General features: G+C 53.6%; 1 protein-coding gene and 1 pseudogene across 1 annotated transcript in view; both read left to right on the forward strand.

Moving 5' to 3' along the window:
- JAKMIP3 (Janus kinase and microtubule interacting protein 3) overlaps window positions 1-26103 on the forward strand; it is a 106517-nt gene that overhangs the window by 23361 nt on the left and 57053 nt on the right. Inside the window, exon 3 of the mRNA XM_032608378.1 lies at window positions 24128-24355. Within this exon, the coding sequence (XP_032464269.1) occupies window positions 24221-24355 (135 nt within the window). The 5' untranslated portion in view covers window positions 24128-24220. The remainder of the gene's footprint in view (window positions 1-24127; window positions 24356-26103) is intronic.
- Window positions 15332-15858, forward strand: LOC116741347 (annotated as a pseudogene).

Raw genomic sequence — 26103 nt, forward strand, 5'->3', positions numbered from 1 at the left:
GCTTTCGTTTCTCTCTACAGCATTGCCAGCGCAAGGCCGGCCTTCATATTAGCTGCTCTGGGGATTTCAGAAAGTAGATAAATGCATAGAGGATGGGGCATTCATTCCTAAGGCCGAGGCCCATGTGCATCTGTATCTAAGCCTTCTTTCCTTGGTTCTGGGATGCTCTGAGGGCTCACCTATTAAATCCAAGCACCACATGCACCTGACTCAGTCCTGTTACCCGGCAGATGACCCTGGGAAGACCCACCACCTTGAGATCCTACCTGACAATATGGGGCCAACCGGGTGGCAGTCCCGTGGCCAGGGAGCTGGGGAAGAAGGAAGAGCTCCTCGTCAGCCCCCGGATCGTGGAACTCGCTGCCGCGAGAGAAGCGTGAGCGTCCTGCCGACGCTCTCGGAGGCTGATCTGGACTGTGGGCTCCTGTGAACTGGGGATCCCATTCAGGGCAGATGCCACATCTTTTTGGTTTTCCCTGCTCCTTAGTTTCCAGACAATCAAACCAGATGTGAAGTGGGTGGCGATGTTGCGTTTCTACTCAGACCTCGAAACGGGCCTGTCCAGCACAGGATTGGGAAAGTCCAGGACTCGGGCCACAGCGACAGTACCTCTTTTTGAGGCTGTCATCCCCAGTCTTCCTCCTTCGAGCAGGTGCGTTTTCTGCCTCAGAGGCGCCGGCTGTGGGTCCCGCACCCCATGGCCAGCTGTGCTTCAGAGCCCCAGGCCCACGTGCTGCCCGCCCTGCCCCCACCCTCCACAGGCATGCCCTGTTGGGTGCTCGCGAGGCCCTCGGGCGCTGGACTGGTACTTGCCGCCCCTTAGACACCTCAGGCGGACACCTGAGGACAGACCCGTGGTCGTCGCTTTCCACGCGGCACAGCCGACAGGTGGTGGACGGGGCGAGTCGTGGGAAACCACACCAGAGCCACAGAGGATGGGGTCAAGGGCAGCCTGGCTCAAAGCGAAGCCCAGTCCTGGCGGAGGGAAGGCGTTCCACACTGGGGCTCCTGTCCCACTCAGGATGGAGGCTGGGACTTGACAGGGAGGTCCGGAAGGTTCAAGGCCGAGAGACCTCGTGGATTCAGGTAACCTTCATGCAGTGTGGACTGGTGCTTTTGAGGTTGCAGCTGCACCTGTCAGCAGCTCCCTGCTAGGTGAGCGTTATCCCACCCCGAGGGGCGTTTTCCGTGCCCTGTGAGCTGACTTACAGTCTCTCTGAGCCGCTGCCTTTCCTAGAACTCTGCCTCCCTGGTGGTTGGTTGACCCAGTATGACTTTGGCTTTGAAGAACCACCCGGGCCTTCCTGCCTGGGAGAACGCTGTGTGCGCGTCCGCCGATGGTGGGCGGTGGGCACTGGGGCAGGGGGACAAGGCCGGGGGAAGAGGCTGGTGGTCTGGAGGGGCGTGTGTCTGCGTCATGCTACTGGGTGTCATCTGAGCTCCGGCACTCCCTCTGGGTGATGGGGGTGGGTCGGAACAGGAAGGGCCTTGGAACCCGTCACATTCATGCTGAGGTCCCCCCAGACAGACCTTTCTGTAGGTCGTTTGTCTTCCGGAGATGGACTCCGTTCAGGAAGAGTCGGACAATTTCTAAAGCACAGAGGGGTGTTGCCACGCTTTTGCACGTTTAGTCTGAGGTTCATCTGAGGGCAGGCCCCCTGGTGTTGTAGCTGATGCATGTACTTCAGAGTTTTATTAAAAAGCAGAATTGGCTTGTACTGTGCTCTGATCTCAGGGCAGAAAAGGCAAAACCCAAGGCCAGAAGGACCTTCTGGCGGCGTTTACCATACGGAGAGGCAGGGACTCGGGGTTCACCATGCCCATTGCTGCCGCTTCTCCACGTGGGCCTCCGTGGGATCAGGCTCCACGGGACACGGGGGTGGGGGACAGTCTCAGCCAACGGGAGAGTCCACAGCCTGCCCAGCGCCCCAGAGAGGGACCTGGCAAGCCGCCGATGGCCCACTGATGACGTGCCATTGTAGTGGGTGCCCCCGCCCCCCGTGGGTGTATCCACCCAGAATCGCCTGTGTAAACAGGGCTGTCATCCTCTGAAAGTGCTTCTTGCTGCCCTACTGCTTTTTAAACTCTTTCGGCCATTGATTCCCATGCATCGCCTCTGCTCTGTGAAGCAGAGCTGCCTACCCTAGAAGACCTTCCATTGACTTTCATTCCTTCATTCATTTATTGTTATTTTCCTGTTCGTCCAAAGGAAGGGGAACCCAGCTCTGAAACTGGCCTTAGCACCTACCTTTTCACATTTTCAGGGATGTTAGTTTAATTTAAGAAGAGCCCCAGAGCCCCACGCGGGCTTCCTCATCGTGGTGGTGTCTTGGCACCAGGTTGGGGCGAGTGTAATATTTGCTGGAGAAAACCTGGAGAAGACAGAGGAGGCGGCTTCTTCTGTGACAGGCAAGGCTCAGAAACACAGGCACCAGGTCCACACCTGGTGACGAGGGAGGAGTGGTTTCCTCCCCATCCAGGGAGCCCCCAGGCCACCCAGCATCCGCCCGTCACAATCGTGAGCCGCCGCTCAGGGCCCTGGTGGGACAGTGATGCCTTCTGAGCTCCAGAAGACCATCGGCTGTGTTTTCTTTATGAAACAGGCTTTGTGGTTTTGTTTAGTTTTTTTGTTTGTTTGTTTTTTAATTTTTAAAATTTATTTATTTTTGATTGTGTTGGGTCTTCGTTTCTGTGCGAGGGCTTTCTCTAGTTCTGGCGAGCAGGGGCCACTCTTCATCGCGGTGCGAGGGCCTCTCACTGTCGCGGACTCTCTTGTTGCGGAGCACAGGCTCCAGACGCGCAGGCTCAGTAATTGTGGCTCACGGGCCCAGGTGCTCCGCGGCCTGTGGGATCTTCCCAGACCAGGGCTCGAACCCGTGTCCCCTGCATTGGCAGGCAGATTCTCAACCACTGCGCCACCAGGGAAGCCCTGTGGTTTTGTTTTTTAATATTTATTTCTTTATTTGGTTGCACCGGGTCCGAGTTGCAGCAGAAAGGCTCCTTAGTTGCAGCTCTCCTGCTCCTTAGTTGCAACATGTGGGCTCCTTAGTTGTGGCTCGCGTGTGGGATCTAGCTCTCCGACCAGGATCGAGCCCAGGCCCCCTGCATTGGGAGCTTAAGAGTCATATCCACTGTGCCACCAATGGGTAAGTCCCTATGAAACGGTTTTGTTATTTTTTTTTTTTTTTTTTTTTTTTTTTTTTTTTTTTTTTTTTTTTTTCTTTACGCGGGCCTCTCACTGCTGTGGCCTCTCCCGTTGCAGAGCACAGGCTCCGGACGCGCAGGCTCAGCGGCCATGGCTCACGGGCCCAGCCGCTCCGCGGCACGCGGGATCCTCCCGGACCGGGGCACGAACCCGTGTCCCCTGCATCGGCAGGCGGACTCTCAACCACTGCGCCACCAGGGAAGCCCCGGTTTTGTTATTTTTAATTTCATAAAACAAATACATTCTCATTATGGGAACTTTAAAAATATCTAGAAAAGAAAAAAGATAAAAAGTAATCACATTCTTCCAAGGTAAATTATTACCCACAAGGCAAACTATTAAAATTTTGGAATATCTTCCTTTTCCTTTTTTCTATTTTTTTTACATTTTTATGATCATCCTATCAATTACAGTTTTGTCTTCTGTCTCTTCCCCTTACATGAGATACTCATTTTCCCTTTTAGAATAATTCTTATTAAGCATGGTATTTCCTTGTGCAGCAACTTAATTCATAGGTATTGAGGTTCTTTTCAGGTTTTCACTATTATAAATAACATAGCATTGAACATTTCTGAGCGTAAAGTTTTCTCTGTATTTAGAATGACCTCTTTGGGATAGAATCCGAGATATGAAATTCCTAGGTTAAAAGTTAGCAGCACTTTTAACATTTAAAATTTCATATCATCATATTGTTTTCCAAAAGAACCATACCAGTTAACCTGTCTCATCAGTGATACCAAAACCACCAATTAGCATATTATGTATGGCTTTGAAACTTCTTTTTTGAATGGTGAAATAGGATACGTTTTGACAGGTATACGCCTGCCAAGCCGTCTCCACAGTCAAGATGGTGAACGTGACCATCACAGCTGAAGTTTTCTTTCGTCTTTGCATCCCTTCCTTACTATTCCCCCTGACAACGCACCATGTCGCCAGGCAACCACCGATCTGTTTCTGTCATTATAGACTAGTTTATATTTTCTAGAATTGCATTTAAATGCAATTATATAGTATGTTTCTATTTAGATCTAACCTTTTCCACTCCGCATAATTGTTTTGAGATTTATTGTTGCATGTATCAATAGTTTATTATTATTATTTTTTTTGCTGAGCAGTATTCCATTGTATGGATGTACCCTAGTTTGGTGCCTGGATTTTGGGTTGCTTCCATTACAAAGGAAGCTACTAGGAGCATTCCTGTGCAAATCTCTGTACAGACACATGCTTCCAGTCCCCTTGGGCAGACACCCAGGCTGGATGATATTGTAGGTGTGTGTTTAACTTTTTAAGAAACTAGCAAAGTGTTTTCCAAAGTGGTTGAACCATTTGCATTCCCACCAGCATGTCTGAGAGGTCCCGGTCTCCCTCACCCTCGCCAGCGCTTGGTGTGGGCAGGCTCCTTGTTTTAGCCATTCCAATAGGTGTGCAGTGGTCTTCTCTCTGTCTCTTTTTCTCCTGGTCAGTCTTTGCAGAGATTGGTCAGTATTATTATTTTCAAAAACCCTTTCATTAATTTTTTCTCTTGTGTATCTGTCTTCAAATTTATTGATTCCTAACATCCTTATTATTTCTATTCTGCTTACTTTGCATTTACTTTATTGTAATTTTTCTATGTTTTTAAAATGGAAGTCTACACTAGGATTAGATTATGATTGGAGATAGTTATTATTTTCTAATACAAGCATTTACTGGCATAATTCTTCTCTCTTACCACTTTAGTTGTGTCCAGAATGTTTTGATATATCATGTTTTTATTTTCATTCAGTTCAAAATATTTTTCTAATTTCTCCTTTCACCTATGGGTTATTTAGAAGTGTGTTTTTAAAATTTCCAAGTATTAAGTTTTTCCTTGATATCTTTGTATTATATATTTCTAGTTCAATTTCTTTGGGGCTACTTTGAATCATTTCAGTTATTTTAGCTTTGTTGAGATTTGTTTTATTGCCCCGTATATAGATTGTCTGGATGAATGCTTTATGTGCACTTGAAAGCACTACGTGTTCTGCTGTTGGTGGGCAGTGTATCCTACTGTGTGAGGAACTGCCAGACTGTTGGCCAAAGCAGCTGAACCATTTTGCATTCCCACCAACAGTACACAAGGGCTCCGATTTATCCGCATCTTCACCGGGACTTATTATTTTCTGTTTTGTGTTGTTTGCTTTCGGTTTTTTTTAAATTTATTTATTTTATTTTTGACTGCGCTGGGTCTTTGTTGCTGCGCACAGGCTTTCTCTAGTTGTGGCGAGTGGGGGCTACACTTTGTTGCGGTGTGCGGGCTTCTCGTTGCGGTGGCTTCTCTTGTTGTGAAGCATGGGCCCTAGGCGCTCGGGCTCAGTAGTTGTGGCTCACGGGCTCAGTAGTTGTGGCTCGTGGGCTCTAGAGCGCAGGCTCAGTAGTTGTGGCACACGGGCTCAGTAGTTGTGGCTCGTGGGCTCTGGAGCACAGGCTCAGTAGTTGTGGCACACAGGCTTAGTTGCACCGTGGCACATGGGATCTTCCTGGACCAGGGCTCGAACCCGTGTCCCCTGCATTGGCAGGCAGATTCTTAACCAACGCTCCACCAGGGAAGTCCCATGTTTTATTAATTTTGAACAGTCCTCTGTCATTTTGTTTCTTTATACATTTTTTTCACCTGTTCTCTGTCCCTGTTTACTCTGTGACCCCACCTGTATATATGTTAGGCTGCTCGATATTGCCTGACAGTTTTAGAGACTGTTTTGTTTTATTTTTTCTTTCTGTGTTTCATACTGGATACTTTCCATTGGCCTATCTTCCTGTTCACTGAGTCTTTTCCTCAGTGCTGTCAATTCCACTGATGAGCGAGTCAAAGAATTCTTCACCTCTGAAAGCATGTTTATTATTACTTATGTGCCCATTTGAGTCTTTCTTGTAGTTTCCATTTCTCTGCTGTAGTTCTCCATCTTTTCATCCACGTTGTCCACCTTTTCCACTAGATGCTTCAACATAAGAATTGGAGTTACTTAAATTTTCTGTCCGGCAGTTGCAACAACTTAGCATCTCTGAATCTGGTTCTATTGAGTGCTTTATTTGTTGACAGTGGGTTGTTTTCCTTGCTTTTTTCTGAGTCTCATAATTTTTGATTAAATGTCAGACATTGTCTGTGGAAGAACAGTGGGGGCTGAGGGAAAAAATATCCTGCCCAGAAATGGGCACGTCTCTTCTTGGGTTAGGGTGTGGGTTTGAGGCAACCCAGGCAGGAGCAGTGTGGCTCAGGGTGTGTTGTTTCTGTTGTTACCCTCCAGTGGTGGTGGCCTCGTGCTGTGTGCAGTGTGGTGCCCGGGAGTTGGAGGGGTTATTCTGTGTTCCCACTCCACGCTTAGCTTTTGGTGCTCTGCACACCTACACCGCAGAAGGGTCTCTTTCTGCACCCTGGCCCCTCACCCAGCACTGGACTGCTGTTGCTTGTACCCAGTGCAAGCTTGTTTGGGGGAGGGGGGTCTTCATTCTTCTGGTCCAGCCTTAGAGGAATCAAGGCCCATGTGACTGAACTTGAGGGGGGTCTTCTCAGCCTTCCCACCCCTTCCCCCAGCCGCCGGGCTCTGCTTTGTGTCACTGCAGGATCCTGAACCCCAGGGCCTCCCTCTCCTTCCCCAGGAGCAGGTGTTTTTGGCTTCCACTCTTACCCTAGAGGCAGGGGTGTTCTCCTAGTTCCCGGGCAGAAGGGAAAGAGGGGCTTTCCTCTCACCCTCTCCCTGTGACCCTGAGGACAAGCGGGTTTGCTGCTCTCCTCCTAGTGGCGTAAGGCTTCTGCTCTGCCTGGAAGAGGGGCCTGGAATCGGGGAGTGTCTGGTTCCCTCCCAGCGGCAGCCACCTGCTCCTGCATCCTGCACCACGGGGTCAGGGTGCGGGGGGAGCGGAACCCCTCCAGCCTCTGTCCCGCCCTCAGCCTTCCTCAAACTTGGGCTCCAGCAATTCCAGACTGATGTGCCAACCCACATTCAGCCCTTGGAAACATGTTGAAATTGGAGCCGATTTCTTCTTCCCCCTCATCTCTGCCAGAGGTAAACCAGCTCCGGTGCCTCTGTTCCCTTGGATGGGCTTCTCACCGTCTGGTTCTCTTGGGACCTAAATTTTTCTGGGCCCAAAGAAAGATATGATTTGGTAGATTGTGTGGTGGCTGTTTCTCATTCTCAGGATGGGAGGAACATTCTCTCGTGATTTTCTACATCTTAAGCAGAGGAAGTTTTCTCATGTGTTTTTAAAATCACTTTTCTTTCCTTTTTTGCAAATTATCTCTTGATACTTACCTGTTTATCTTGTGACTTAGTGTTGCCATTGAGTTTCACCGTCTCCTAATATAGTAAAGACACTTTTTTGTTGTATTCACTGCAAATATCGTTTCGACTCGTTTTTAGCTTCTTAATTGCATCACACTGGTAATAAAGAGATGTGAAATTTTAATGCAGTGGAATCTTGATCTTTCCTTGTGTGAATTCCTTTTATCTTCTTTAAGCCTAGAAAATCCTCTCTCCAGAGCTTTGAGAAATGCTCCTTTCTACTCTCCCCACTAGTATTAATGACTTGATTTTTCACCCTTAATTCTCTTAATCCATTTAGAATTTTATGTTAGAAAGTCAGTATTCCGTAGATTGATTTCCTTTCCGCTAATCATCCCGGTACTTATGAATGATACTCTTCCCCTTGTCGTTGAATATAATGTATTATATTCTCGCATGTAACGTAGGGCCTATTTCTGAACCACGAAATCTTTTTCAGTCACCTGGCTATTCATGAGATCGGGTTTTCTTCTTCTTAGTAAAGTTACACGTTTAGACTAAAGAAATTATTTTTCTGTTGGAGAAACATTTGCCACGTTTCTCCCAGGCCCATGTCAAACTGCTCTCAGGGCAGCTCGGTCAGAAGCCTCGGAGTGTGGTGGAGAGGACTCGGTCCTCTCGCTCCCGCTGCCGGGCCTCCGTGGAGACTGACACGTAACATGGCCACCGAGTTGCCATGTGGCCCGAGCTGCCATCGTGACCTCGGTGCCGTCCAGCCCTCCAGGCCGTCAGGTTAGGTGTGCACAGTGGTGTTCAGTCCTCACGGGGACATCGGCCCGAGGGGCCGGGGATGCAGGGCAGTTGCAGGAGGACGTGGCCCGAATGCCCGCAGTCTCACCCGGCCACATTGCCTGCTCCCTCCCCGCTCACATGGTGGCCTCAGGGAGGGGGGAGGGACTTCCTTGTGACCAGGGGACCGAGGAAGAGAGGGCGCGGGCCTGGTGCACCGGTGGTTCTGCCGAAAGTGGACACTGCAGCCCTTCAGCCCCTTGGGGACTAGTGTGTGTTGATCTTCTGTTGCCCCCCAAGCAGCCGCGGAAAGCAGTACAAGTGTTATCTGGGTCAGAGGCCTCGGCGGGGGAGGGGGCGGCAGGCGTTAAGCCAGAGTGCACCTGCTGGCTCCCCTGCGTCCTGGGGCCGCGTCCCCGCTCACTCGGTTTGTTGGTAGAATTCACTTCCTTGTTGTCCTGGGACCCACGTCCCTGTCCTCTTGTGCTGTGTGACCTGAGGCCACTCTGAGCCCCTGGAGGCCGTGTCCGCCCTGGCTGGGGCTGCTCTCTCCACCTCAGGGCCAGCAACGTGGCCTAGTCTTCCTCAGGTCGGTCTCCTGACCTCAGCTGGGAAAGGCCCTCTGCCTTGAGGACTCATGTGGTTAGCTGCGGCCGCAGGGATGATCGGACAATCTCCTCATCTCAGAGTCCTTAACCTTCACCACGCTGGCAAAACCCCTTCTGCCGTGGAAGGTGATGTGTTCACGGGATCCGGGACTATGACGTGGACAGTGTCGGGACGTTATCTGCCTCTCACGCTGGGTGCCCACAGCTTAACCACGACCCTCTTCCCCAAGCGAATACAGTCTGTTTTGCTGGGACGAATAGTCATGTTTCTAAGAAATCTTATATTTAAGAAACAAAAATAAGCAAATAAATAGTTTTCATGCATAAAATGTCAGGGAGCTGAAACTTTCGGGTTTACAATAACAATGTCAGTTTCCTACAAAAATCTCACTAATGACTGTACTTTGTAAGTGTATTTTTTTACTGATAAACAGTATATACTCGTTAATCAAGAGAGACAAAACCAAGCCTGAATTTCTGGAGCAGATTCTAAGCAAGGGAGTTCGTGTCCATAGCACAAGGTTCCAGGACCTTCTGGGTGTATTGCAGTTGGCTCGACAGCTGCTGGAGGGAACGAAGCAACAGCACCTCCTGAGAGCTGGGCGGGGCGTGGAACGCCCGGTCTGTGTGCAATGCTGGTTCCCAGGCAGCCTGCCCACCGCACACACCTCAGCTTCCTGTTTTCAAACTCCTGCTGTCAGAGAAAGCGCATCATTAATTGGGTGTTTTAGATGCTATTCTGAGCAAGTTTCCTTTTTTTCCCCTAAAGAGCTATTTTAGGAGTAAAACGCCTCTGGTTCGGGGCAGAGCTGTCCTCTCTCTGCCTGCACTGACGTGGCGGGTCCCCCTGGGCTGCCGTCAGGACCGCCCTGGCCCCTTGCTCAGTGTCGTACCCACCCCCCATGCATCTACGGACACACGTACATCTTTCTCGTACCTCTGACAGAGAACACTCCTTACCAACCAGCATAGCATTTCCCCTAAATTATGTCACAGAACACTAGTTCTGAGCCGTGTTCCGTGAACAAAGCGTTTCCTGAATTCCTCTAATGGCAGCTATAGAGTAACTGGTAGTCAACTTGTCCTACTACCAGGAAATACCTCTAAACCGTACGGGAGAGTGAGCCAGGCGTTAACCTGTGGCCAGAGCAGAACTTGGGGGCCTAGAGAGGGGAAGACACGGGGTGCCCCGGGTGACGCCCCGTCCTCTGACTGGCACTTTCCCATGGAGGGAACGGGAGTCTGGGTGGGGGAGGGGACCCACCGTGTGGCCATCTCACTGTGACCATGAGGCCAAGCCCGTCGTCCTGCCCACGGCCTCTGGGCATCCACGGTGTGAGGTGCTTGTTTACATCTCTGCCCGCTTCCCCCCGGGTGGTCCGTCTGTATCTAGTTCGTTGTCAGAGTTCTTCCCGTGCTCTGGACAGTCCTCGGCGAGCGGGTGTTTAGACGTCTTCTCTGAGCCGGTGGTTTGCCTTTTCCCTCTCCTTTGTCCTCGATACAGTCCCAGCTACCCAGTTTTCCTTTATGGGCAGTGCTGTTTGTGTCCTGATAAGAAATCTGTGCGTTTCCAAGGTCATGAAGCCCCACTAGGTTTTCCTCTAGAGGATGGCTGTTTCACCTCTCATGTTTATTTCTGCAGCCCGTGGGAAAGTGGTATTTTGTCTGCAGTGTGAGGTAGGTGCTGTGTAGACCCCCTGTGGGCGCCCAGGCAGCAGAAGGGCCATCCTCCCCCAGCCATCGTGGTGTCCCTTCATCACACGGGTGACGGTACCCGTGTTGGCCCGCCCAGCCTGCCCCTTTGACCACAGCCTGTTCTTGTCCCACTGCCACCTCCCCATCTTTATTCAGACCCTCAGAAGGTCCAGTCCTGGTAGAGTGTGCATCCTCCAGGTCTGCCTCCATCTCTAGCTGCCTCAGTGGCCCTTGACCCTGCCGTTCCACCCAGCATAGGACCAGCTGGGGCAGGGCACGTGGGTCAGCAAGGCCTTCTGTGCAACTCACAGCCCTGGGAGCTGGCCGCTAGCTTGTGAAGGCATCTCAGTGGTGATGAGACCCTTCCCCTCCGGGCAGGGGGACCACGTGTCTCTCAGGCAGATACACGGCAGGCCGTGCCCCGGTCGTGCGCGAAACAGCATACCTGATGTTGATTCATCAGTAGTAAGACATTTCTTTTAGAACAGATAGACCCTCAGCCAGACCTTGGTTGAACTTCAGGAGATGTAGGAAGAGTGTCTTCAGGAAGGAGGACGAAGGAGGCTGCTTTGGTCCATCATTCTGTCTGTCTGTCTGCTCACTCACTCACTCTATCTATCCATCTCTCATCTATCTATCTATCCTTCCTATCTATCTATCTATCCCTTATTTAGATTAGCTGTTTTCCATTCATCTCGGCCACGCATGTGAGCAGAAACGACCCTGTATGTCAGCAGTCCCCAGGGCTGTGTCTATGAGTGAGGCTCTGCCCTGTCTGGGTCATTCCAGTCCTGGTCTCAAGCCAGGACGCAGGCTCAGAGGCTGGGTCCCATCCTCAGCCAAGGCTTCCTGCGGGGTCCCGAGCTGAGCGGCAACCCCAGACCGAGCCACTCTTCTCAACTGGGCCCAGGCATTAACACGCTTGTGGAAACACACCCCAGATACCACACTTTGAGCCCTGCGTCTCGGTTCAGTGGCTGGCAGGTTTCAGAGCCAAAGAAGCTGTACGTGAGTACAAAGACGGGAAAAATGAAAGTGTTTCATTTAAACCCTTTCTGTATTTGAGGCAATGAGTGCAGTGAGCCAGTGTGGTGAGAACCAGATGGCACTGTGCCAGTGGGAGGTGACGTCCCCCAGCCCGAGTTTCCGGGTGAGCCGGACTTGGGGGGCAAATGCGAGGTTCAGGCCGTGAGGTGCAGCAAGAGGCTCCGGGGTGCCTTCTGTCTCGCCGGCTGCCCCCGAGGCCCACCAGGCCCTCCAGGAGTGGACGTCATTCACCAGTGTGCCCCTGCCCTCTCCAAGGCCAGTTCTCCCATCCGTCGTGTGCACTCCCGGTGCCAGGAGGGATTCTGCAGAGGCTTCCCGAGAACCTCCTTTGCTTCCTTGCAGCCCTGACACCCCTTGCGGGGACCTGGCCTTCGCCTCGTGTGCAGCCCGTCCTGGGCTTTCAGAAACTCCTGGGACCCTTTCTGAGACTGTCCAGGATCAGCCCCCAGGGCGGTGTGAGAACGTGAGGCACCGGGCAGGCCCCGAGTGCCTGGATTCTGGGCCTTTTGTGCAGCACCTGGGATGCACAAAGGCCCGTTGGTTTGGTTGTGCAGTGGTGGGGACAGTGGTCTGCGAGCAGCAGGATGTGCACCCACTGTGCGCACTTAGAGGGCTTTCCGAGGGGGAGTGTGGGCCGCCCGCAGCTCCCTCTTCATCTCCCCCCGCCCCCCACCGGCTCTGCAAAGCCAGGCAGACCCTCCCCTCCCCAGGTGGACAGCTCTTGGGCACCAAACACAGGGAGAAAGGAAAGCTTTAACCAAAGTACTGAGACCACCAGCCCCCTCCAGCTTACTCAGAGATGCGTTTCTAATGCAACTTTACTTCTTACATTTAATAATTTATCAGAATTTGTAATGGTGCCATTTGAACCAGTTATACAGCCATAATAATTGCAATGATAACTCAACCTGAAAGATAAGTTTGTATAACCTCAGTGCTGAAGGTCACAGTAAAAAAATCTAAATTTCCATTTATATGCGTTTTCTTGTGCTGTAAAGATGTGATAGGGTGATCAATGAAAGTCCTTCAATCAAAAAAAGGTATCCCATTGGGGGCCATATATAACCTTACTCTGTGTGTTTGGTAGAATTTCAAAAAGAAGAGGAATAATGTAAAGATTCTACTAAAGAAGAGGTTGTTGACATATTTTTTAAATCGATGACAGTAGGTTTCCAATCACTGTTCTGGTTTAGACAACTTTCATTGCTCTCTTTCAAGTTCACGAGCCCTTTCTTCTGCGATATATAATTCTGATGTTAACACCGTCCAGCGTATTTCTCATCTCAGACACGGTGTTTTATCTCCGTGTTATTGACTTGGATCCTTCAGAATTTACTCCATGTCTCTTCTTCACCTGCTGCTGTTTCCTCTACCTTCTGGAGCTGTGGTTTTATCAATACTGGCTGTTTTAACATCCTGGTCGTACTGATCCTCACATCTGCCTCACGTCTGCATTTCTTTCTATTAGTTGTTTTTTTTCCCCCTCTCATTAGGTCTTATTTCCCTACTTGTTTGCATGCCTGGTCATTTTTGATTGAATGCCGGACATTGTGATTTTATATTGTTGGGGCTGAATTCTTTGTGTTCCTTTAAATATCTGAGCATTGTTCTGGGGCGCAGGTGAGCCACTTGGGAAGAGTTTGTTGCTTTTGAGGCTTTCCTTTCAGCCTTTCTGAGTCAGAAACGGAGCAGCCTTCAGCCTCGGCTAATGTGGCTCACTCTTGAGGTCACCCTTCTGGGGTCTGTCTCCGCTGCCTCAGGATCACGAGCCTTGAGGGGAATCTACCAGGCCATGCTGTGCCATGTGTTGTGGGGAGAGCAGGCCTGGACCAGGCGCTCCTTGGGGGACGTGCTCCCTCTGAACCCCAGTTTCCTCATCTGAAGAACCAGGTTTTGGCTGGTGATCCTGAGAGTCTTTCCTGGAAATCTGGTGGTTACACGTCTCCATTTTTATTTTATTTTTTTAATTTTATTTTATTTTTAAAATTTATTTTATTTATTTATTATTTTTGGCTGTGTTGGGTCCTCGTTGCTGTGCACAGGCTTTCTCTAGTTGCGGTGAGCGGGGGCTACTCTTTGTTGCAGTGCGCGGGCTTCTCATTGTGGTGGTTTCTCTTGTTGCGGAGCACAGGCTCTAGGTGCGTGGGCTCAGTAGTTGTGGCTCGCGGGCTCTAGAGCACAAGCTCAGTAGTTGTGGCACATGGGCTCAGTAGTTGTGGCACATGGGCTCAGTAGTTGTGGCACACGGGCTTCAGTAGTTGTGGCACACGGGCTCAGTAGTTGTGGCTCGCGGGCTCTAGAGCACAGGCTCAGTAGTTGTGGCGCACGGGCTTAGTTGCTCCGCAGCATGTGGGATCTTCCCGGACCAGGGCTCAAACCCGTGTCCCCTGCACTGGCAGGCGGATTCTTAACCACTGCACCACCAGGGAAGCCCACATGTCTCCATTTTTAAACGTGATTGGGCAGGTGATGGGTTTGGTAGAAGCAAAGCTGTGTATAAACCCGGTTCTGTAGTTTTCAAAACAAAACTCTTGCGCTGCCACCTGGAAGACATGTACAGCGCTCAGTGGTTCACTTTATAAAGTCATAGCTGCTGCCAGTTCTTGTGTCTCAGGAGGGACATCCAGGGGTTAATGTCAGGTAAGCCTTCCTCCCTGGACTGAATTAAAGCACCTTATACAGCACGTGTTTTCCCCCAAGAGCCGTTCACTCAAGTGCGGGGGTGATGACCCTTTCCTCAAACAGGTGGGTGGTTTCTACAATCACTTAATGTCATGTCTGTCTTTGATCCTGAGACTTGAGCTGGAAAATTTCAAATCGTGCTTGTGATTTAAATTATAACTGAAATAGTCGTAAATACAAGTCCAAGATTTCCTTCTTTGCTCACAAAGTTGTGGCAGGCCTTCTGCCTCCAGGAAGACGGAGCAGACATGCTTCTCCTGTTCCTCCTGTCAAGACAAGAAAAACTCTGCACATTGGGTCTAAAACAAACATAAGGAGACTCTGAAAGGGGGCATGAAGGAGGCATCCAGCTAGGGTCCTCGAGACCCAAGAAGATACAGCACGGAGAGCTCCCTGGGTTTCCTTGGCCTCGTACATTCCGGCATTGGGAGTTGGAGAGGCCAAGTCAGACATACCAACAGGCACAGACAGAAACAGCCCCAAGAAAAGCCTGCTCTCTCTGGCCAAAGGGCCAGCAGCAGAACAGCCGAGAACAGCCTAGCAGCAGACGTCTTACTGAAGAGGATGTACAGATGGCGGATGAGAACATGAAAAGACGTCACCGGTAGTGGTTAGGGCAATGCCTGTGAAAACCACCGTAAGACATAAATTGTACCAATGTTTTCTTAGGTCAATCTCCCAAGGCAGTAGAAATAAAAACAAAAATAAGCAAATGGGACCTGATCGAACTTACAAACTTGTGCACAGGAAGGGAAACCATAAGCAAAAGGAAAAGACAACCTATGGAATGGGAGAAAATGTTTGCAAATGACGCGAGCGGCAAGGGCTTAGTTTCCAGAATATACAAACGGCACATACAACTCAACAGCAAAAGAACAAACAACCCAATCAGGAAACGGGCAAAACGCATCTCCCCATGCCTGGCAAACAAATGCAGTATTGCCTCACGAATTGACTGCTTCTCTGAGGTACCTACCAGTGTATTTGGGGAGAAGCTTCGAGAGCAAGTTGAGGAGCGGCCGTCCTTCTATGAGACTGGAGAGATTCCACGAAAGAATCTAGATGTCATGAAGGAGGCAATGGTTCAGGCAGAGGAAGTGGCTGCCGAGATTACTAGGAAGCTGGAGAAATAGGAGAAGAAACGCTTGAAGAAGGAGAAGAAAAGGCTGGCTGCGATGGCGGCGTCTTCAGAGAACAGCAGTAGGACCCCGGAGGAATGTGAGGGGACAATGAAAGACCCAAAAGGAAGCAAAAGCAAAAGCCCCAGGAAGCACCTCAGGAGAATGGAATGGAAGACCCATCCGTCTCCTCCAAACCCAAAAAAGAAAAATCTTTTTCCAAGGAGGAGTTGGTTAGTAGTGATCCTGAAGAGACAGCTGGCAGTGGAAGTCTCACCAAGAGGAAGAAATCTTCCCCTAAAGAGGAACCAGAGAGGGACCCTGAAGAGTCAGGACACAAGAGGGTCCCCGAGAAAAAGAGGAAATTCTCTTCCAAGGAGGAGCCCCTCAGCAGTGAACCCGAGGAGGCTGCTGCCAGCAAGAACCACAGCTCCAGGACAAAGAAAAAAGCTCTGGAAGCCCCTCCAGGAAGATGAGATGGACACTTCCCTAGTGGGGCACAACTTGCAGGGATATTTCCCAACCCATCCCCTATAGCCCAATAAAAATAAAAACAAAAACAACAACAAAAAAACAATGGGCAAAAGACCTGAATAGACATTCCTCCAAAGAAGACATACAGGTGGCCAACAGGCACATGAAAAGATGCTCAACGCCGCTAATTATTAGAGAAATGCAGATCAAAACTACAATGAGGTGCCACCTCACGCGGGTCAGAATGGCCATAATTAAAACGTCTACAAGTGACAAATGCTGGAGAGGGTGTGCAGAAGAAAGGAACCCTCCTACACTGTTGGTAAGAATGTAAATTAGTGTAGCCACTATGGAAAATAGTACGGAGGTTCCTCAGAAAACTAAAAGCAGAACTACCATATGATCCAGCAGTCCCACTCCTGGGCATATATCCGGACAAAACTACAATTCAAAAAGATACCTGCACCTCTGTGTTCATAGCAGCACTCTTCACAATAGCCAAGACATGGAAACAAGCTAAATGTCCATCGACAGAGGAATGGATAAAGAAGATGGGGTACATATATATAATGGAATACTACTCAGCCATAAAAAAGAATGAAAGAATGCCATTTGCAGCAACATGGATGCAACTAGAGATTATCATACTAAGTGAAGTAAGTCGGAAAGAGAAAGACGAATACCATGTGACATCACTTATGTGTGGAATCTAAAATATGACACAAGTGAACCTATCTACAAAACACAAACAGACTCACAGACATAGAAAACAGATCTGTGGTTGCCAAGAGGGAAGTGGGTGGGGGAGGGATGGATTGGGAGTTAGGGATTAGCAGATGCAAACTCTTATATATAGAATGGATAAACAGAAAAGTCCTACTATATAGCACAGGGAACTATATTCAATATCTTTGGATAAACCATAATGAAAAAGAATATAAAAAAAGAATGTATATATATATATATATATATGTATAACTGAGTCACTTTGCTGTACAGCAGAAACTAACACAACATTGTAAATCAACTATACCTCATTAAAACAATAAAACCACAACGAGATACCACCTATCGGAATGGCTAGAATCAAAAATAGCAACACCAAATGCTGGCGAGGATGCAGACAGACCAGATCCCTCACACGCTGGGGGCAGGAGTGTCAGATGGTGCGGCCCCTCTGGAAAGCAGTTTGCAGTTTCTTAAGTGACTAAACATTCAACTGTGTACGATCCAGCAGCTGTACTTCTAGGCATTTGTATCAGAGAAATGAAGACTTATGTTCACACAACAGTCTGCCCATGAATGTTTATGGCAGCCTTGTCCGTAATAACCCAAAACTGGAAGCAGCCCAGGTGTCCTTCAGTGGGTGAGTGGATAACGTGACCACACTACGAGTGCTACGTACACAGCAGTAAACACGAATGAACATGAACTCGACACACACAACTTGGATGGATCTCCAGAATTACGCTGAGTGAAAAAAGGTGATTCCAAAAGGTCACATACTATACGATTTCGTTTCTATAACATTCTTGAAATGACAAAATTATAGAAATGGAGAGCAGATTTGTGGTTGCCAGGGGCTAAGGAGGGGATAAAGGTTGGGTTTAAAAGGCAACAGGAGGGATCCTCGTGGAGAGAGCGTGTTCCGTAACCTGACATTTCCAAAATCAGTGTCCTGGTCATGATTCTTAGTTTCTCAAGATGCTTCCGTGGTGGGAACTGCACTGAGGGTACATGGGATCTCTCTGTATTAGTTCATATGGCTGCATCTGAATCTACAATCATCTCGAAGTTTATTTAAGAATAAGTCGTGGCACCTCTAGGAAAGTTCAGTGTTTTAACCCATTCACGGGTGAGTCAAAACTGCAGCCTTGAATCACACACATCTCCTTCCAACAAAAAGGGAAATGCATTGGATTCAGTCCTGTAAACTAGAAATGATGACTCACCATCAACTTTATAGATAAAAATACGAGTGTGTTGAGGTCACGGCAAAGATCTTGTGGCTGAACCACGGGCCTTGTGAGAAGAACCGGCATCTTCTCCCCTGGAGGATCTTATCGTCTGTTGTGATGGTCACCGTGGTGGGAGCACAGATGTCCCACAGGCCCTGTAGAAGCACATACCCCGCCCCCCCCGGCCGATGCATCCAGTAGGATGCATGTCAGGTGGGTCGGCCATCTCACCAGGCACGGATGGCCGCCCGCCTGGAGCCCCGTTTGGCTCTTCCTCTCCTATGGCCTGTCTTCACAGTAACCTCCTGCCACGTGAGGAACGCTCGGGCTGAGGAGGGGACTCCTTACCCAGACGCTTCTCTCCCGGAGCTGGATTTCCTACACCTGATGATCAAGAACAGGGTCTCTGCCCACCACATGGACTCCTGAGCACTTCCTCCTCCTGGAGAGCCTGGACCATGCTTTTGGGGGCTTGAGAATCACTTTCTAAAATATCTCTGGGAGGTCGTGTGCCTGGTAGCAGGACAGAGTGGGCAGGGAAAGGGGACCACCCTGGTCCGTTCAGCCCTAACTTCCCGGCCAGGTGGGCCATGCCTGGTTCCTAGCGTTCTTCACAGCAGTTCCCACCAGAACCCGGAGAGAGGGTATTGGAAAGTTTCCTTTCCTTCCCTTCGTCCTTTTATCAAACACCACCACCCTATTTTCTGCAAACTCCATTTCCAGTCAGGGTTTGTGCAAGATAACACGCATTTGACTTCTTGGAGAATGTTGCAGTTAAAAATAACGGTTATAACCCAAACCCTCAATAATTCTAATCTCTCTTAGGAGATACATTAAAAACACCGTGCGTGTTTCTAAGGGTTGCTGTCGGTTTAGCACGAGACGAGCCCTTTCTTCACACGTCTGATTTGATTAGCAACAAAAGTCTTGCTGTTACAAGCGAAGGGCATTGCGGCAGAAGCCCACCAATCCCTGACGATTTCCGGGCCGTGTCTAGTAGGACACATGTCATTCCTGGGAGGAAATGAAGCCAGTCAGATGCTCCTTCCTGTGAATTCGCAGAAAGCCGTCCCCAAACTGGGATGTGTCTGAAGTCGGTGCAGGAAGGCGAGTTGTTTCCAAACGCAGCACTGGGCGCACGCTGTGCGGGCTGTGACACCCAGACTTCCAGGTCAGAGAAGCACACCCGGAGCAACCCTCAGCTGCCCCCGGGCCTGCCGCCGGGCTCGGCCGTTTTTCTCCTCCTTGTACCCTCGGACGGGATGCCTCTGCCTAGGGGACCCAGTGGCCTGACTTGAAGGTTTGCCAGAAAAGTCCCTTTGATGGGGTGCTGTGCGCGGCCGCCTCTCTGGGCCTTTTGCTGAGCCGAGAAAACCCTGTGCTGGGCAGTCGTGTCCTCCTTGGGGTCAGAGCAGGACGGCAGAGGCCTCCTTGCTGGGTGGGGGACGAGAGGGGCTGCTGCCCTGTTTGCTCAGAGCTGTTCCGACCTCAGGACGAGAGATAGCGCGTGGGTAGCGGCTCAGGGTGCAGGAACTTGGGCACTCGACCGAAGGCTGACGTGACTCGGCTCCCCGGGTCGTGTCCCGCAGGCACAGGCACTATGGCTGGTGTGGCTGCACTGGGGCTGCTCCGGGCCCTGGTCCCCACGAAGCTTCACGCTGTAGCCTCGTGCACGCCCCTCGGACTCCTGACCTCTGCCTCTGGCCCCTAGAAAAGTCGATTCAGCCTCAGCCTCTTTGCCCCGGTAGCCCTTTGGAGGACTGTCTCCCGTCCTTCATCTGCGGGAAGGCCCCAGGATGCTCAGGGGTCCGCTGTTCCCAGGGTCGGCGATGGGAGGGCCAGGGGTGGAGGCCCTCCGGGCTTCTTGGCTGGGCAGCCCTCTGCCGCCGCCTGCGCCTGCACCACCCCGCAGCCCCCGGAGCCCGTGCTACTCCCCAGCCCCACCTCCTTGAGGCCGGGCCCTGCTGGGGGCTTCCCCGCCTGCCCCATGCTCTCCCTGTTCCGCCCAAGCAAAACTCCTCTTTCTGGAGGTCTCCAGGCGTGGGTCAGAGTCTTTGATCAACACTTACATCCAGCCTTGCATGACCAGCTGACTTCCCTCTCTGGGGGATGTTGATGTTTTCCAAGAAAAATGAATTTTAATGGAAAAGGGGTCTCTTCAGGGCTCCTCTGGGGCCCACGGCTGGCCTGTCCCAGGGAGTAAAATGTGTCCACTCTGAGCCACAGACCCTCGCCAGCCCTGCCGCCAGGCTCGCAGTGAGGTGAGGGTCCTGCCTGGGGAGGAAGGCGCCTGGAACCCACACCCCAGCCCGGTCTGAGCGCCCCACAGCCTACACCCAGTGTGTCCGCCCCGCTGCCACTGGGGCCTGGACCTGTGCCCCCTCCTCCGGCCATTGGTCCCGTGGCCTGTACTTTGGAGGTCCCTGTGGGATGCGACAGGTGCCTCTGGCCCTCCCGCACCTTGGATTTCTGTGGAATTGACAAGATCAGAAGCATCAGGTACATCCTTTCTTCTCCGTAGATAAACCGCTTAACCCAGAAAGAGCCCATGTAAATACGACCAGCTCTGCAAGGTCAAAACCCCGTTATGACCCTGGCCGCTCACCCATCGCTGGGGCGTCACCCTGGCTGTGGTCTGCCTGTTGGCGGTTTCCTTCTACCCGCACGTCGGGGGCGGCGCACCAGCCCGGAGTCTCCACGTGGAGAAACGCTGGATGGAGGCCGGCAGGATGGGTGGGGGCCAGGCATACGGACCGGCTTCCCGTGGCGACTGTTGCATGGTACAGACATGCTCGTGGACCGCGAGCTTTGTCTCCTCTCTCAACCCTCCCAACACAAAATGACTTATTCAGAGAGATCAGAACAGACCTCTTCTGCTTGTTTTATTACCTCCTTGGAGACCCCGAGACAGAGGCGGACAGACTGCACTATGGATCCGATAATTTAACAACTTCTGACCAAACCGCGGCAAACGCGGTTGGTCTGGGTCTCAAGTGGGAGCTGGGTTGGTGCAGGGGGCATGAGAGGACTTGGTGAAATCCCCCACCCCCTCTCCTGCACCCCTGGGCTTCCCATGTAGGCACACGACACTCGTATTTGGGAGAGTCTGATTCAACGGCAAAGATTTAAGGCACCCGGCACCGCGACGCAGACTCCGATTACGGGAGCAGACTGACTTGAGGGTGCTTAAGTGAGTATCAGGCGGGCTGCAGCCTGGTCACCGCCCCACGCATGGCCGGTCGGACATCGCCCCTCCCCTTCCCACCAGCACCGCAGCTCCCAACCTTGAACTGAGCGGGCGGGAGGCCTGAGGCCTGAGGCTGGACCCTGAGTCTGGGGGCGGTTCCACATCTGAGGTTCAGACAGCGTGGCTCCACGTGGAGGGGACGGCTCCAGCCCACCCGAGACCTGGTGGTAGGGCTGGCACAGCACTGCTCCGATCCCTCCAGAGGGCAGTGACGCTTCCTGGCAGGAGTGCCCACCCGACGGCCAGAGCATACAGGAGAGCCCGAGGCCTTCCGTGCGCTGGGCCCCGAGGCCACAGAGGGCTCCGTGTACGTTCGGGAGTGGCCACCCGGAGCTGTCAGAGCTGGGGCGGCGTGTGCAGGGCTGGCTGCGACTCAGGGGTGGGGCTGCCTGGCGGGAAAGGAGAGCAGGTGCTGGGAGGGTGGGTCCTAGCATGGGCGCCCCATCATGGGAGGTGGCTGAGAGGAAGGGGGGCAGGCAGTGGAGCCCCTGCGGATGTGTCTGCGTTTAGCAAGCTGCTCGTTTCCCCAAGGGAGGGACAGGCACGCCCCGCCCATCCCCACCCTGACCACCCAGCATCCAGTCTCCGTGCAGGCGGCCCCGCCTGCTGCAACCTGTGACCACCATCCCTGCAGGATCCATGCTCGGCCCTTGGCCCGTCAGCTGCTGTGAGGGCCCCACCCTGGGTGGGCAGCTTGGGCTTCGCGGGCGGGCCCGAGGGTCTCAGCCAGGGAGGGAGAGCCCTTGGCAGAGAGCGGTGGGGCTGAGCCCTGGTGAATGCAGCCCCCGTGCGGATCCAGGCCCACGCTGGGCAGCCAGGGTGGTCACAAGGGCCCTGTCCAGTGGGTACCCGTGGTGTCCTCCTCAGACGGCCCCGCCGCAGCCCCTCAGGCCTGTGTTCGCACTGGCTAATCACGGGCCTCCTCGGACGAGAGCACAGCCCTGGCACGAGCCAGCTGAAGCCCCCGGCATCCCCGAGGTGGAGGGCTTCGCAGTGCTGGCCGAGACCTCACCACTCCCAAGGCCTCTGTGTCCCCTCCGTCCGCCCTTTCTTTCTCCCGGGGTGGCAGGAGGGACATGGAAGCATGTGTTACGTATGTAGCATCCGTGAGACTGTGCTTTGTGGGTGTGGGTGTGTGTGTGGCGAAGCCACAGGGTGCAGAGAAGCACGTAACAGGGACCAGGGGACCCCGAAGCTGCCCGGGCACACGTGGCCTCCATGTCACGGGAGCCCCGTCTCCCTCTAATGTGGGCAGTGGTGCCCATGGGGAAGTATGGTGGCTCCATCTACCAAAGTGCTGACTCTCCAAAGGCTCAAAGTGGATGCGTTCAGTACACATAGGATGCGGGGGAGAGGGGGAGACCCCCGTGCTGCTCCCCAGGAGTCGCCCTGAAAAGTGCTCCCGGAGGACGAGCATGGCCCAGGCAGAAGGAGGGGCCCTGGACGCCCTGCCTCGGGTGTGGGTGAGTGGGACCCCTCACGTGCTCCCAGTGGGCTCTGGGGAGATTTACTTTGTCCACACTCATTTCCATAAATAACGAGGTCAAGACACTTATCGAATTTGTGCCTAAATGGATGTTGGAGAAAACCGTGAACTTGTCTTTAGGGAGATGCCAGGCTGGGGCTGAAGATCCATTACTACGTCGAAAGCTCTTGGTGCTGGGAGGCCAGGGCCAGGGTAGAGGCCGCTCAGCCCCTGGGGGTCTGAGCCAGCCAGAGCCCTCGGGAGGAAATAAAGGTGGACTGTGTTCTGGACCAGCCCGAGGCTGGGTGGGCGGGGCAGGGGTCTGGCTGGGGGCGGGGCGTGGAGGGCCCCTCTGCTGCCGTCCAGTGGGGCGCCCCACCTCCGGCGTCTCCCTCAGTATTACCCGGCCCTTGGTTACCTGTTAGATGGCTGGTGATGCTGCCCCTCTATCCAGGAACGGCCTGCAGAGTTTCATTTAAAAACAAGACCATTTTCAGAAGACATTGGGGAAATAGCAGTTGGGGAGGAGCTCAGCCAGTGAATCGCACAGGCGTTGGGAGTTCACTGCGATGGCAGGACACGGGGAGGTGGGAGGGTGGGGCCGGGGGGCTGGGTCCTGGCACAGTTGCTCGTGAGACGGCGTGGAGAACAGGCTGGAGAGGGTCACGGCAGGGACGTAGGGAGGGTGGGGCTTGGTCCAGGGGAGTCGCTGTGAGACCGGGCCCGGGGACACTGCAGGACAGCCATGGGGCCAGGTCCCTACTCACAGAAGGCTGAGGGCTGGCTGACGGCACGGCCTCCCACCCAGAGCTCCTGGCCAGTGGGTCCCAGTGGTCCCCCAGGACCTCCCAGACCACGGCCTCCCAGACCAGGCCTTGAAGCGCCTCACCAGGTGGATGGGACCCGCTGTGCACCTCAGCATGGGTGTCTAAAGCACAGGATGGAGGCCTTGGGGGACACTGGGGGCACTCTTGTATCTCTCTGTGCAGGTGAGGAAACTGAGGCACGGGGTGTCGCAGGGAATGAGTGCAGAGCAGGACTCAGCCCGCCTCTGCTTTTTCATCCAGGCAAAGTTGGTGGATGCACCCATTTCCCACACTTGCGCTGGCGCTAGGACACAGGAGGAGGGAGGGGCGGCCCCAGGCCTGGGGGCAGCAGATTCGGGCACGGGGCTGGGTGACGGGTGAGCCGGCCTGGGGCGGGGCACCTGGGCTGAGGGTGTGACCCCTTCCGAGGTGAAGTTTGTAGGCCCCGGGGAGGGGCCCAGGGGTCCCAGCCGCCACTCCCTTTGGTGTTTCTAACCCACTGTTCCCATCAGGCTGCCACACACCCTTGTATGAAAGACGGGCCTTAACTTTGGGTCCCCAGTGTCTTATTCCAAAGGGGCAAAGAGCAAACATTCATTAAGCGCTGGTCACATGTGAGGCAGGGGACTTGCTCTAGCTTTGGGGGGGTCCCCGTCAGGGGTGCTGTGCAGAGCGCAGAAGGCCCCTGCGGCCCGAGGCTGTGACCTGGCGGGCAGTCAGGAGCCAGCGTGGCCCCGCCCACCCTGCCCGCGGCGCCGAGCTCAGGCCTGCTGACCAGGTGTGCTTTCCCTGCAGGTGACTGAGAAAATGTAGCGGAGCCCAGCTCGGCGTGCACAGCCCAGCCCGGACGAGCGGCCCGCCCCGAGCGCCCCTCGGGCCACCCTCACCATGTCCAAGAAGGGCGCGGGCGGCCGAAGCAAGGGGGACAAGGCAGAGGTCCTCGCGGCGCTGCAGGCCGCCAACGAGGAGCTGCGGGCCAAGCTCACCGAGATCCAGATCGAGCTGCAGCAGGAGAAGAGCAAGGTGGGCCCCGCGCCCCCCCCATCCCGCCTCGCCACGCCTTCCTGGGCCCCCCGCACCGCCCCCCCGCCTCTCCACGCCTTCCTGGGCCCCCCGCGCCCCCCACCGCCTCGCCACGCCTTTCTGGGCCCCCAGGGTCTGCCCGGAGCGGGTGGAGCCAGGTCTCTGCAGATGTGCCAGCCCAGGTGGTCCCCGGGTCCCAGCGGCTCTCAAGGCAGCTCGGGAGCACAGACAGCGCTGGGGAGGGGGCTCCAGACCCACAGGGGAGCGTGCGGACATGCCCTGACCCCACGGGAGCAGCCCTGGTCCTCAGCGTGTGGACCGAGGGGCCTTGTCCAACCACACCATCCCTGGAACGGTGCCGCTTCCCCCTGAACTGTTCACAGTGGAATTTCACCCAAATATAACAACCCCAAAGCAAACAGCCAGGCCCTGGGCTCAAGGCTTCCAGGTGTTGGGAGGCAGCTCTCGTAACCGACCCACTTGGAAGCGTCAGTCCCAGACCCCAGCGGGCCCTACCAGGGCAGCCCTGTGATGACCCCCTGCCCTGACACCCAGCCCTCGCGGGTCCTTGCAGCCTGCAGGGAAGGCTGGGCTTTTGCCGCGGCTGAGGGGGTCCTGGTCAGAGGATGCCCTCCCCTCTCAGTGCCAGGCCAGGCCCGGGGGGCCGTCCCCTGACCCACGCTTCCCTCCCTCTCTGTCACCTCTGTCCTCTCCTCGCTCCCCACCCAGGAGCCACTAGGAAGTACATGGGCTCTTGGGAAGGAGATGCAAAGAAGAGAAAGTCTGCAGAGAGGGAGGCGTGGGGAGGGGAGAACGCCAGGGCGGGCTTCTCTCCCGGAGGGTTTGAAAGGTCCCTGGCTGTGGTCTGGCCGGCGTAACGGCCCCTCAGCCTTGCCCTCCCGGGAGGCCTGGTCAGGGAGGGAGTCACGGGAGGCGGGGCCGGCTGCTTCGCAACCTCCTGGTTAAATCACGAGGGATGGCATTTTGTGATGTGAGATGAATTCAGACTTCATCGTTAGTAGGTGAGTCGTTAGGACCCGGCCCCGCCCGTTCGCTTACACATCAGCTTAGTAACAGCAGCGCCATCTGAGCCACGAGCCTGAAAGACTACGTGCGCGGCCCGTTACAGAAAAAGCGTGCCGGCCGGTCCCGCTCACCTCCCTCCCTCCTAGGTCCCCTGCTCTGTGAAAGGGGACAGAGACAGCTCCGGGCGCAGGGCCTCCAGCATGGACACTAGAAGGCGGCTGTCACAGTGACCACGTGGCCGCTCCCGCGGCCAGGCCACCTCGCTGGGCCTGCAGGAGAGTCAGAGCCTGCTGAGTGCCCATGGTGAGGACCCAGGGAGTTGGAGAGCATCGGTGTCAGCACCTGCTCTGTGCCAGGTGGTCGCAGAGCCAGCAAGGACAGCCCAGGGGGCCCCGACACGCTGCCTGGCTGGAGCACGGGGCAAAGGCACGAACATCAGTGGCCTGGGATGGAGAGTTGTCGAGTTGTCCCCGGACGCAGAGAGCATCTGTTCTGCGCCCTAGAGGCACGTGGGCGCTCCAAGCATCTTGCCCTGACCAGACTGTAGGGGCTGCGAGGCCAAGCCTCAGACATCACTCTGGCCCTCCCCTTCCCCCGTTTGCAGATGAAAGAGAAGAGGGGCTGACTTGTTAGGAACCTAATGATAATGAAACCCTTTGTTTTATTGGGTAAAAATATAATAGCAATTGTCTTTTCAATGCAAAGAAACGCCACGTGATAGA

The sequence above is a fragment of the Phocoena sinus genome, chromosome 16 (genome assembly GCF_008692025.1).
Source record: "Phocoena sinus isolate mPhoSin1 chromosome 16, mPhoSin1.pri, whole genome shotgun sequence".
NCBI classification, from domain to species: Eukaryota; Metazoa; Chordata; class Mammalia; order Artiodactyla; family Phocoenidae; genus Phocoena; species Phocoena sinus.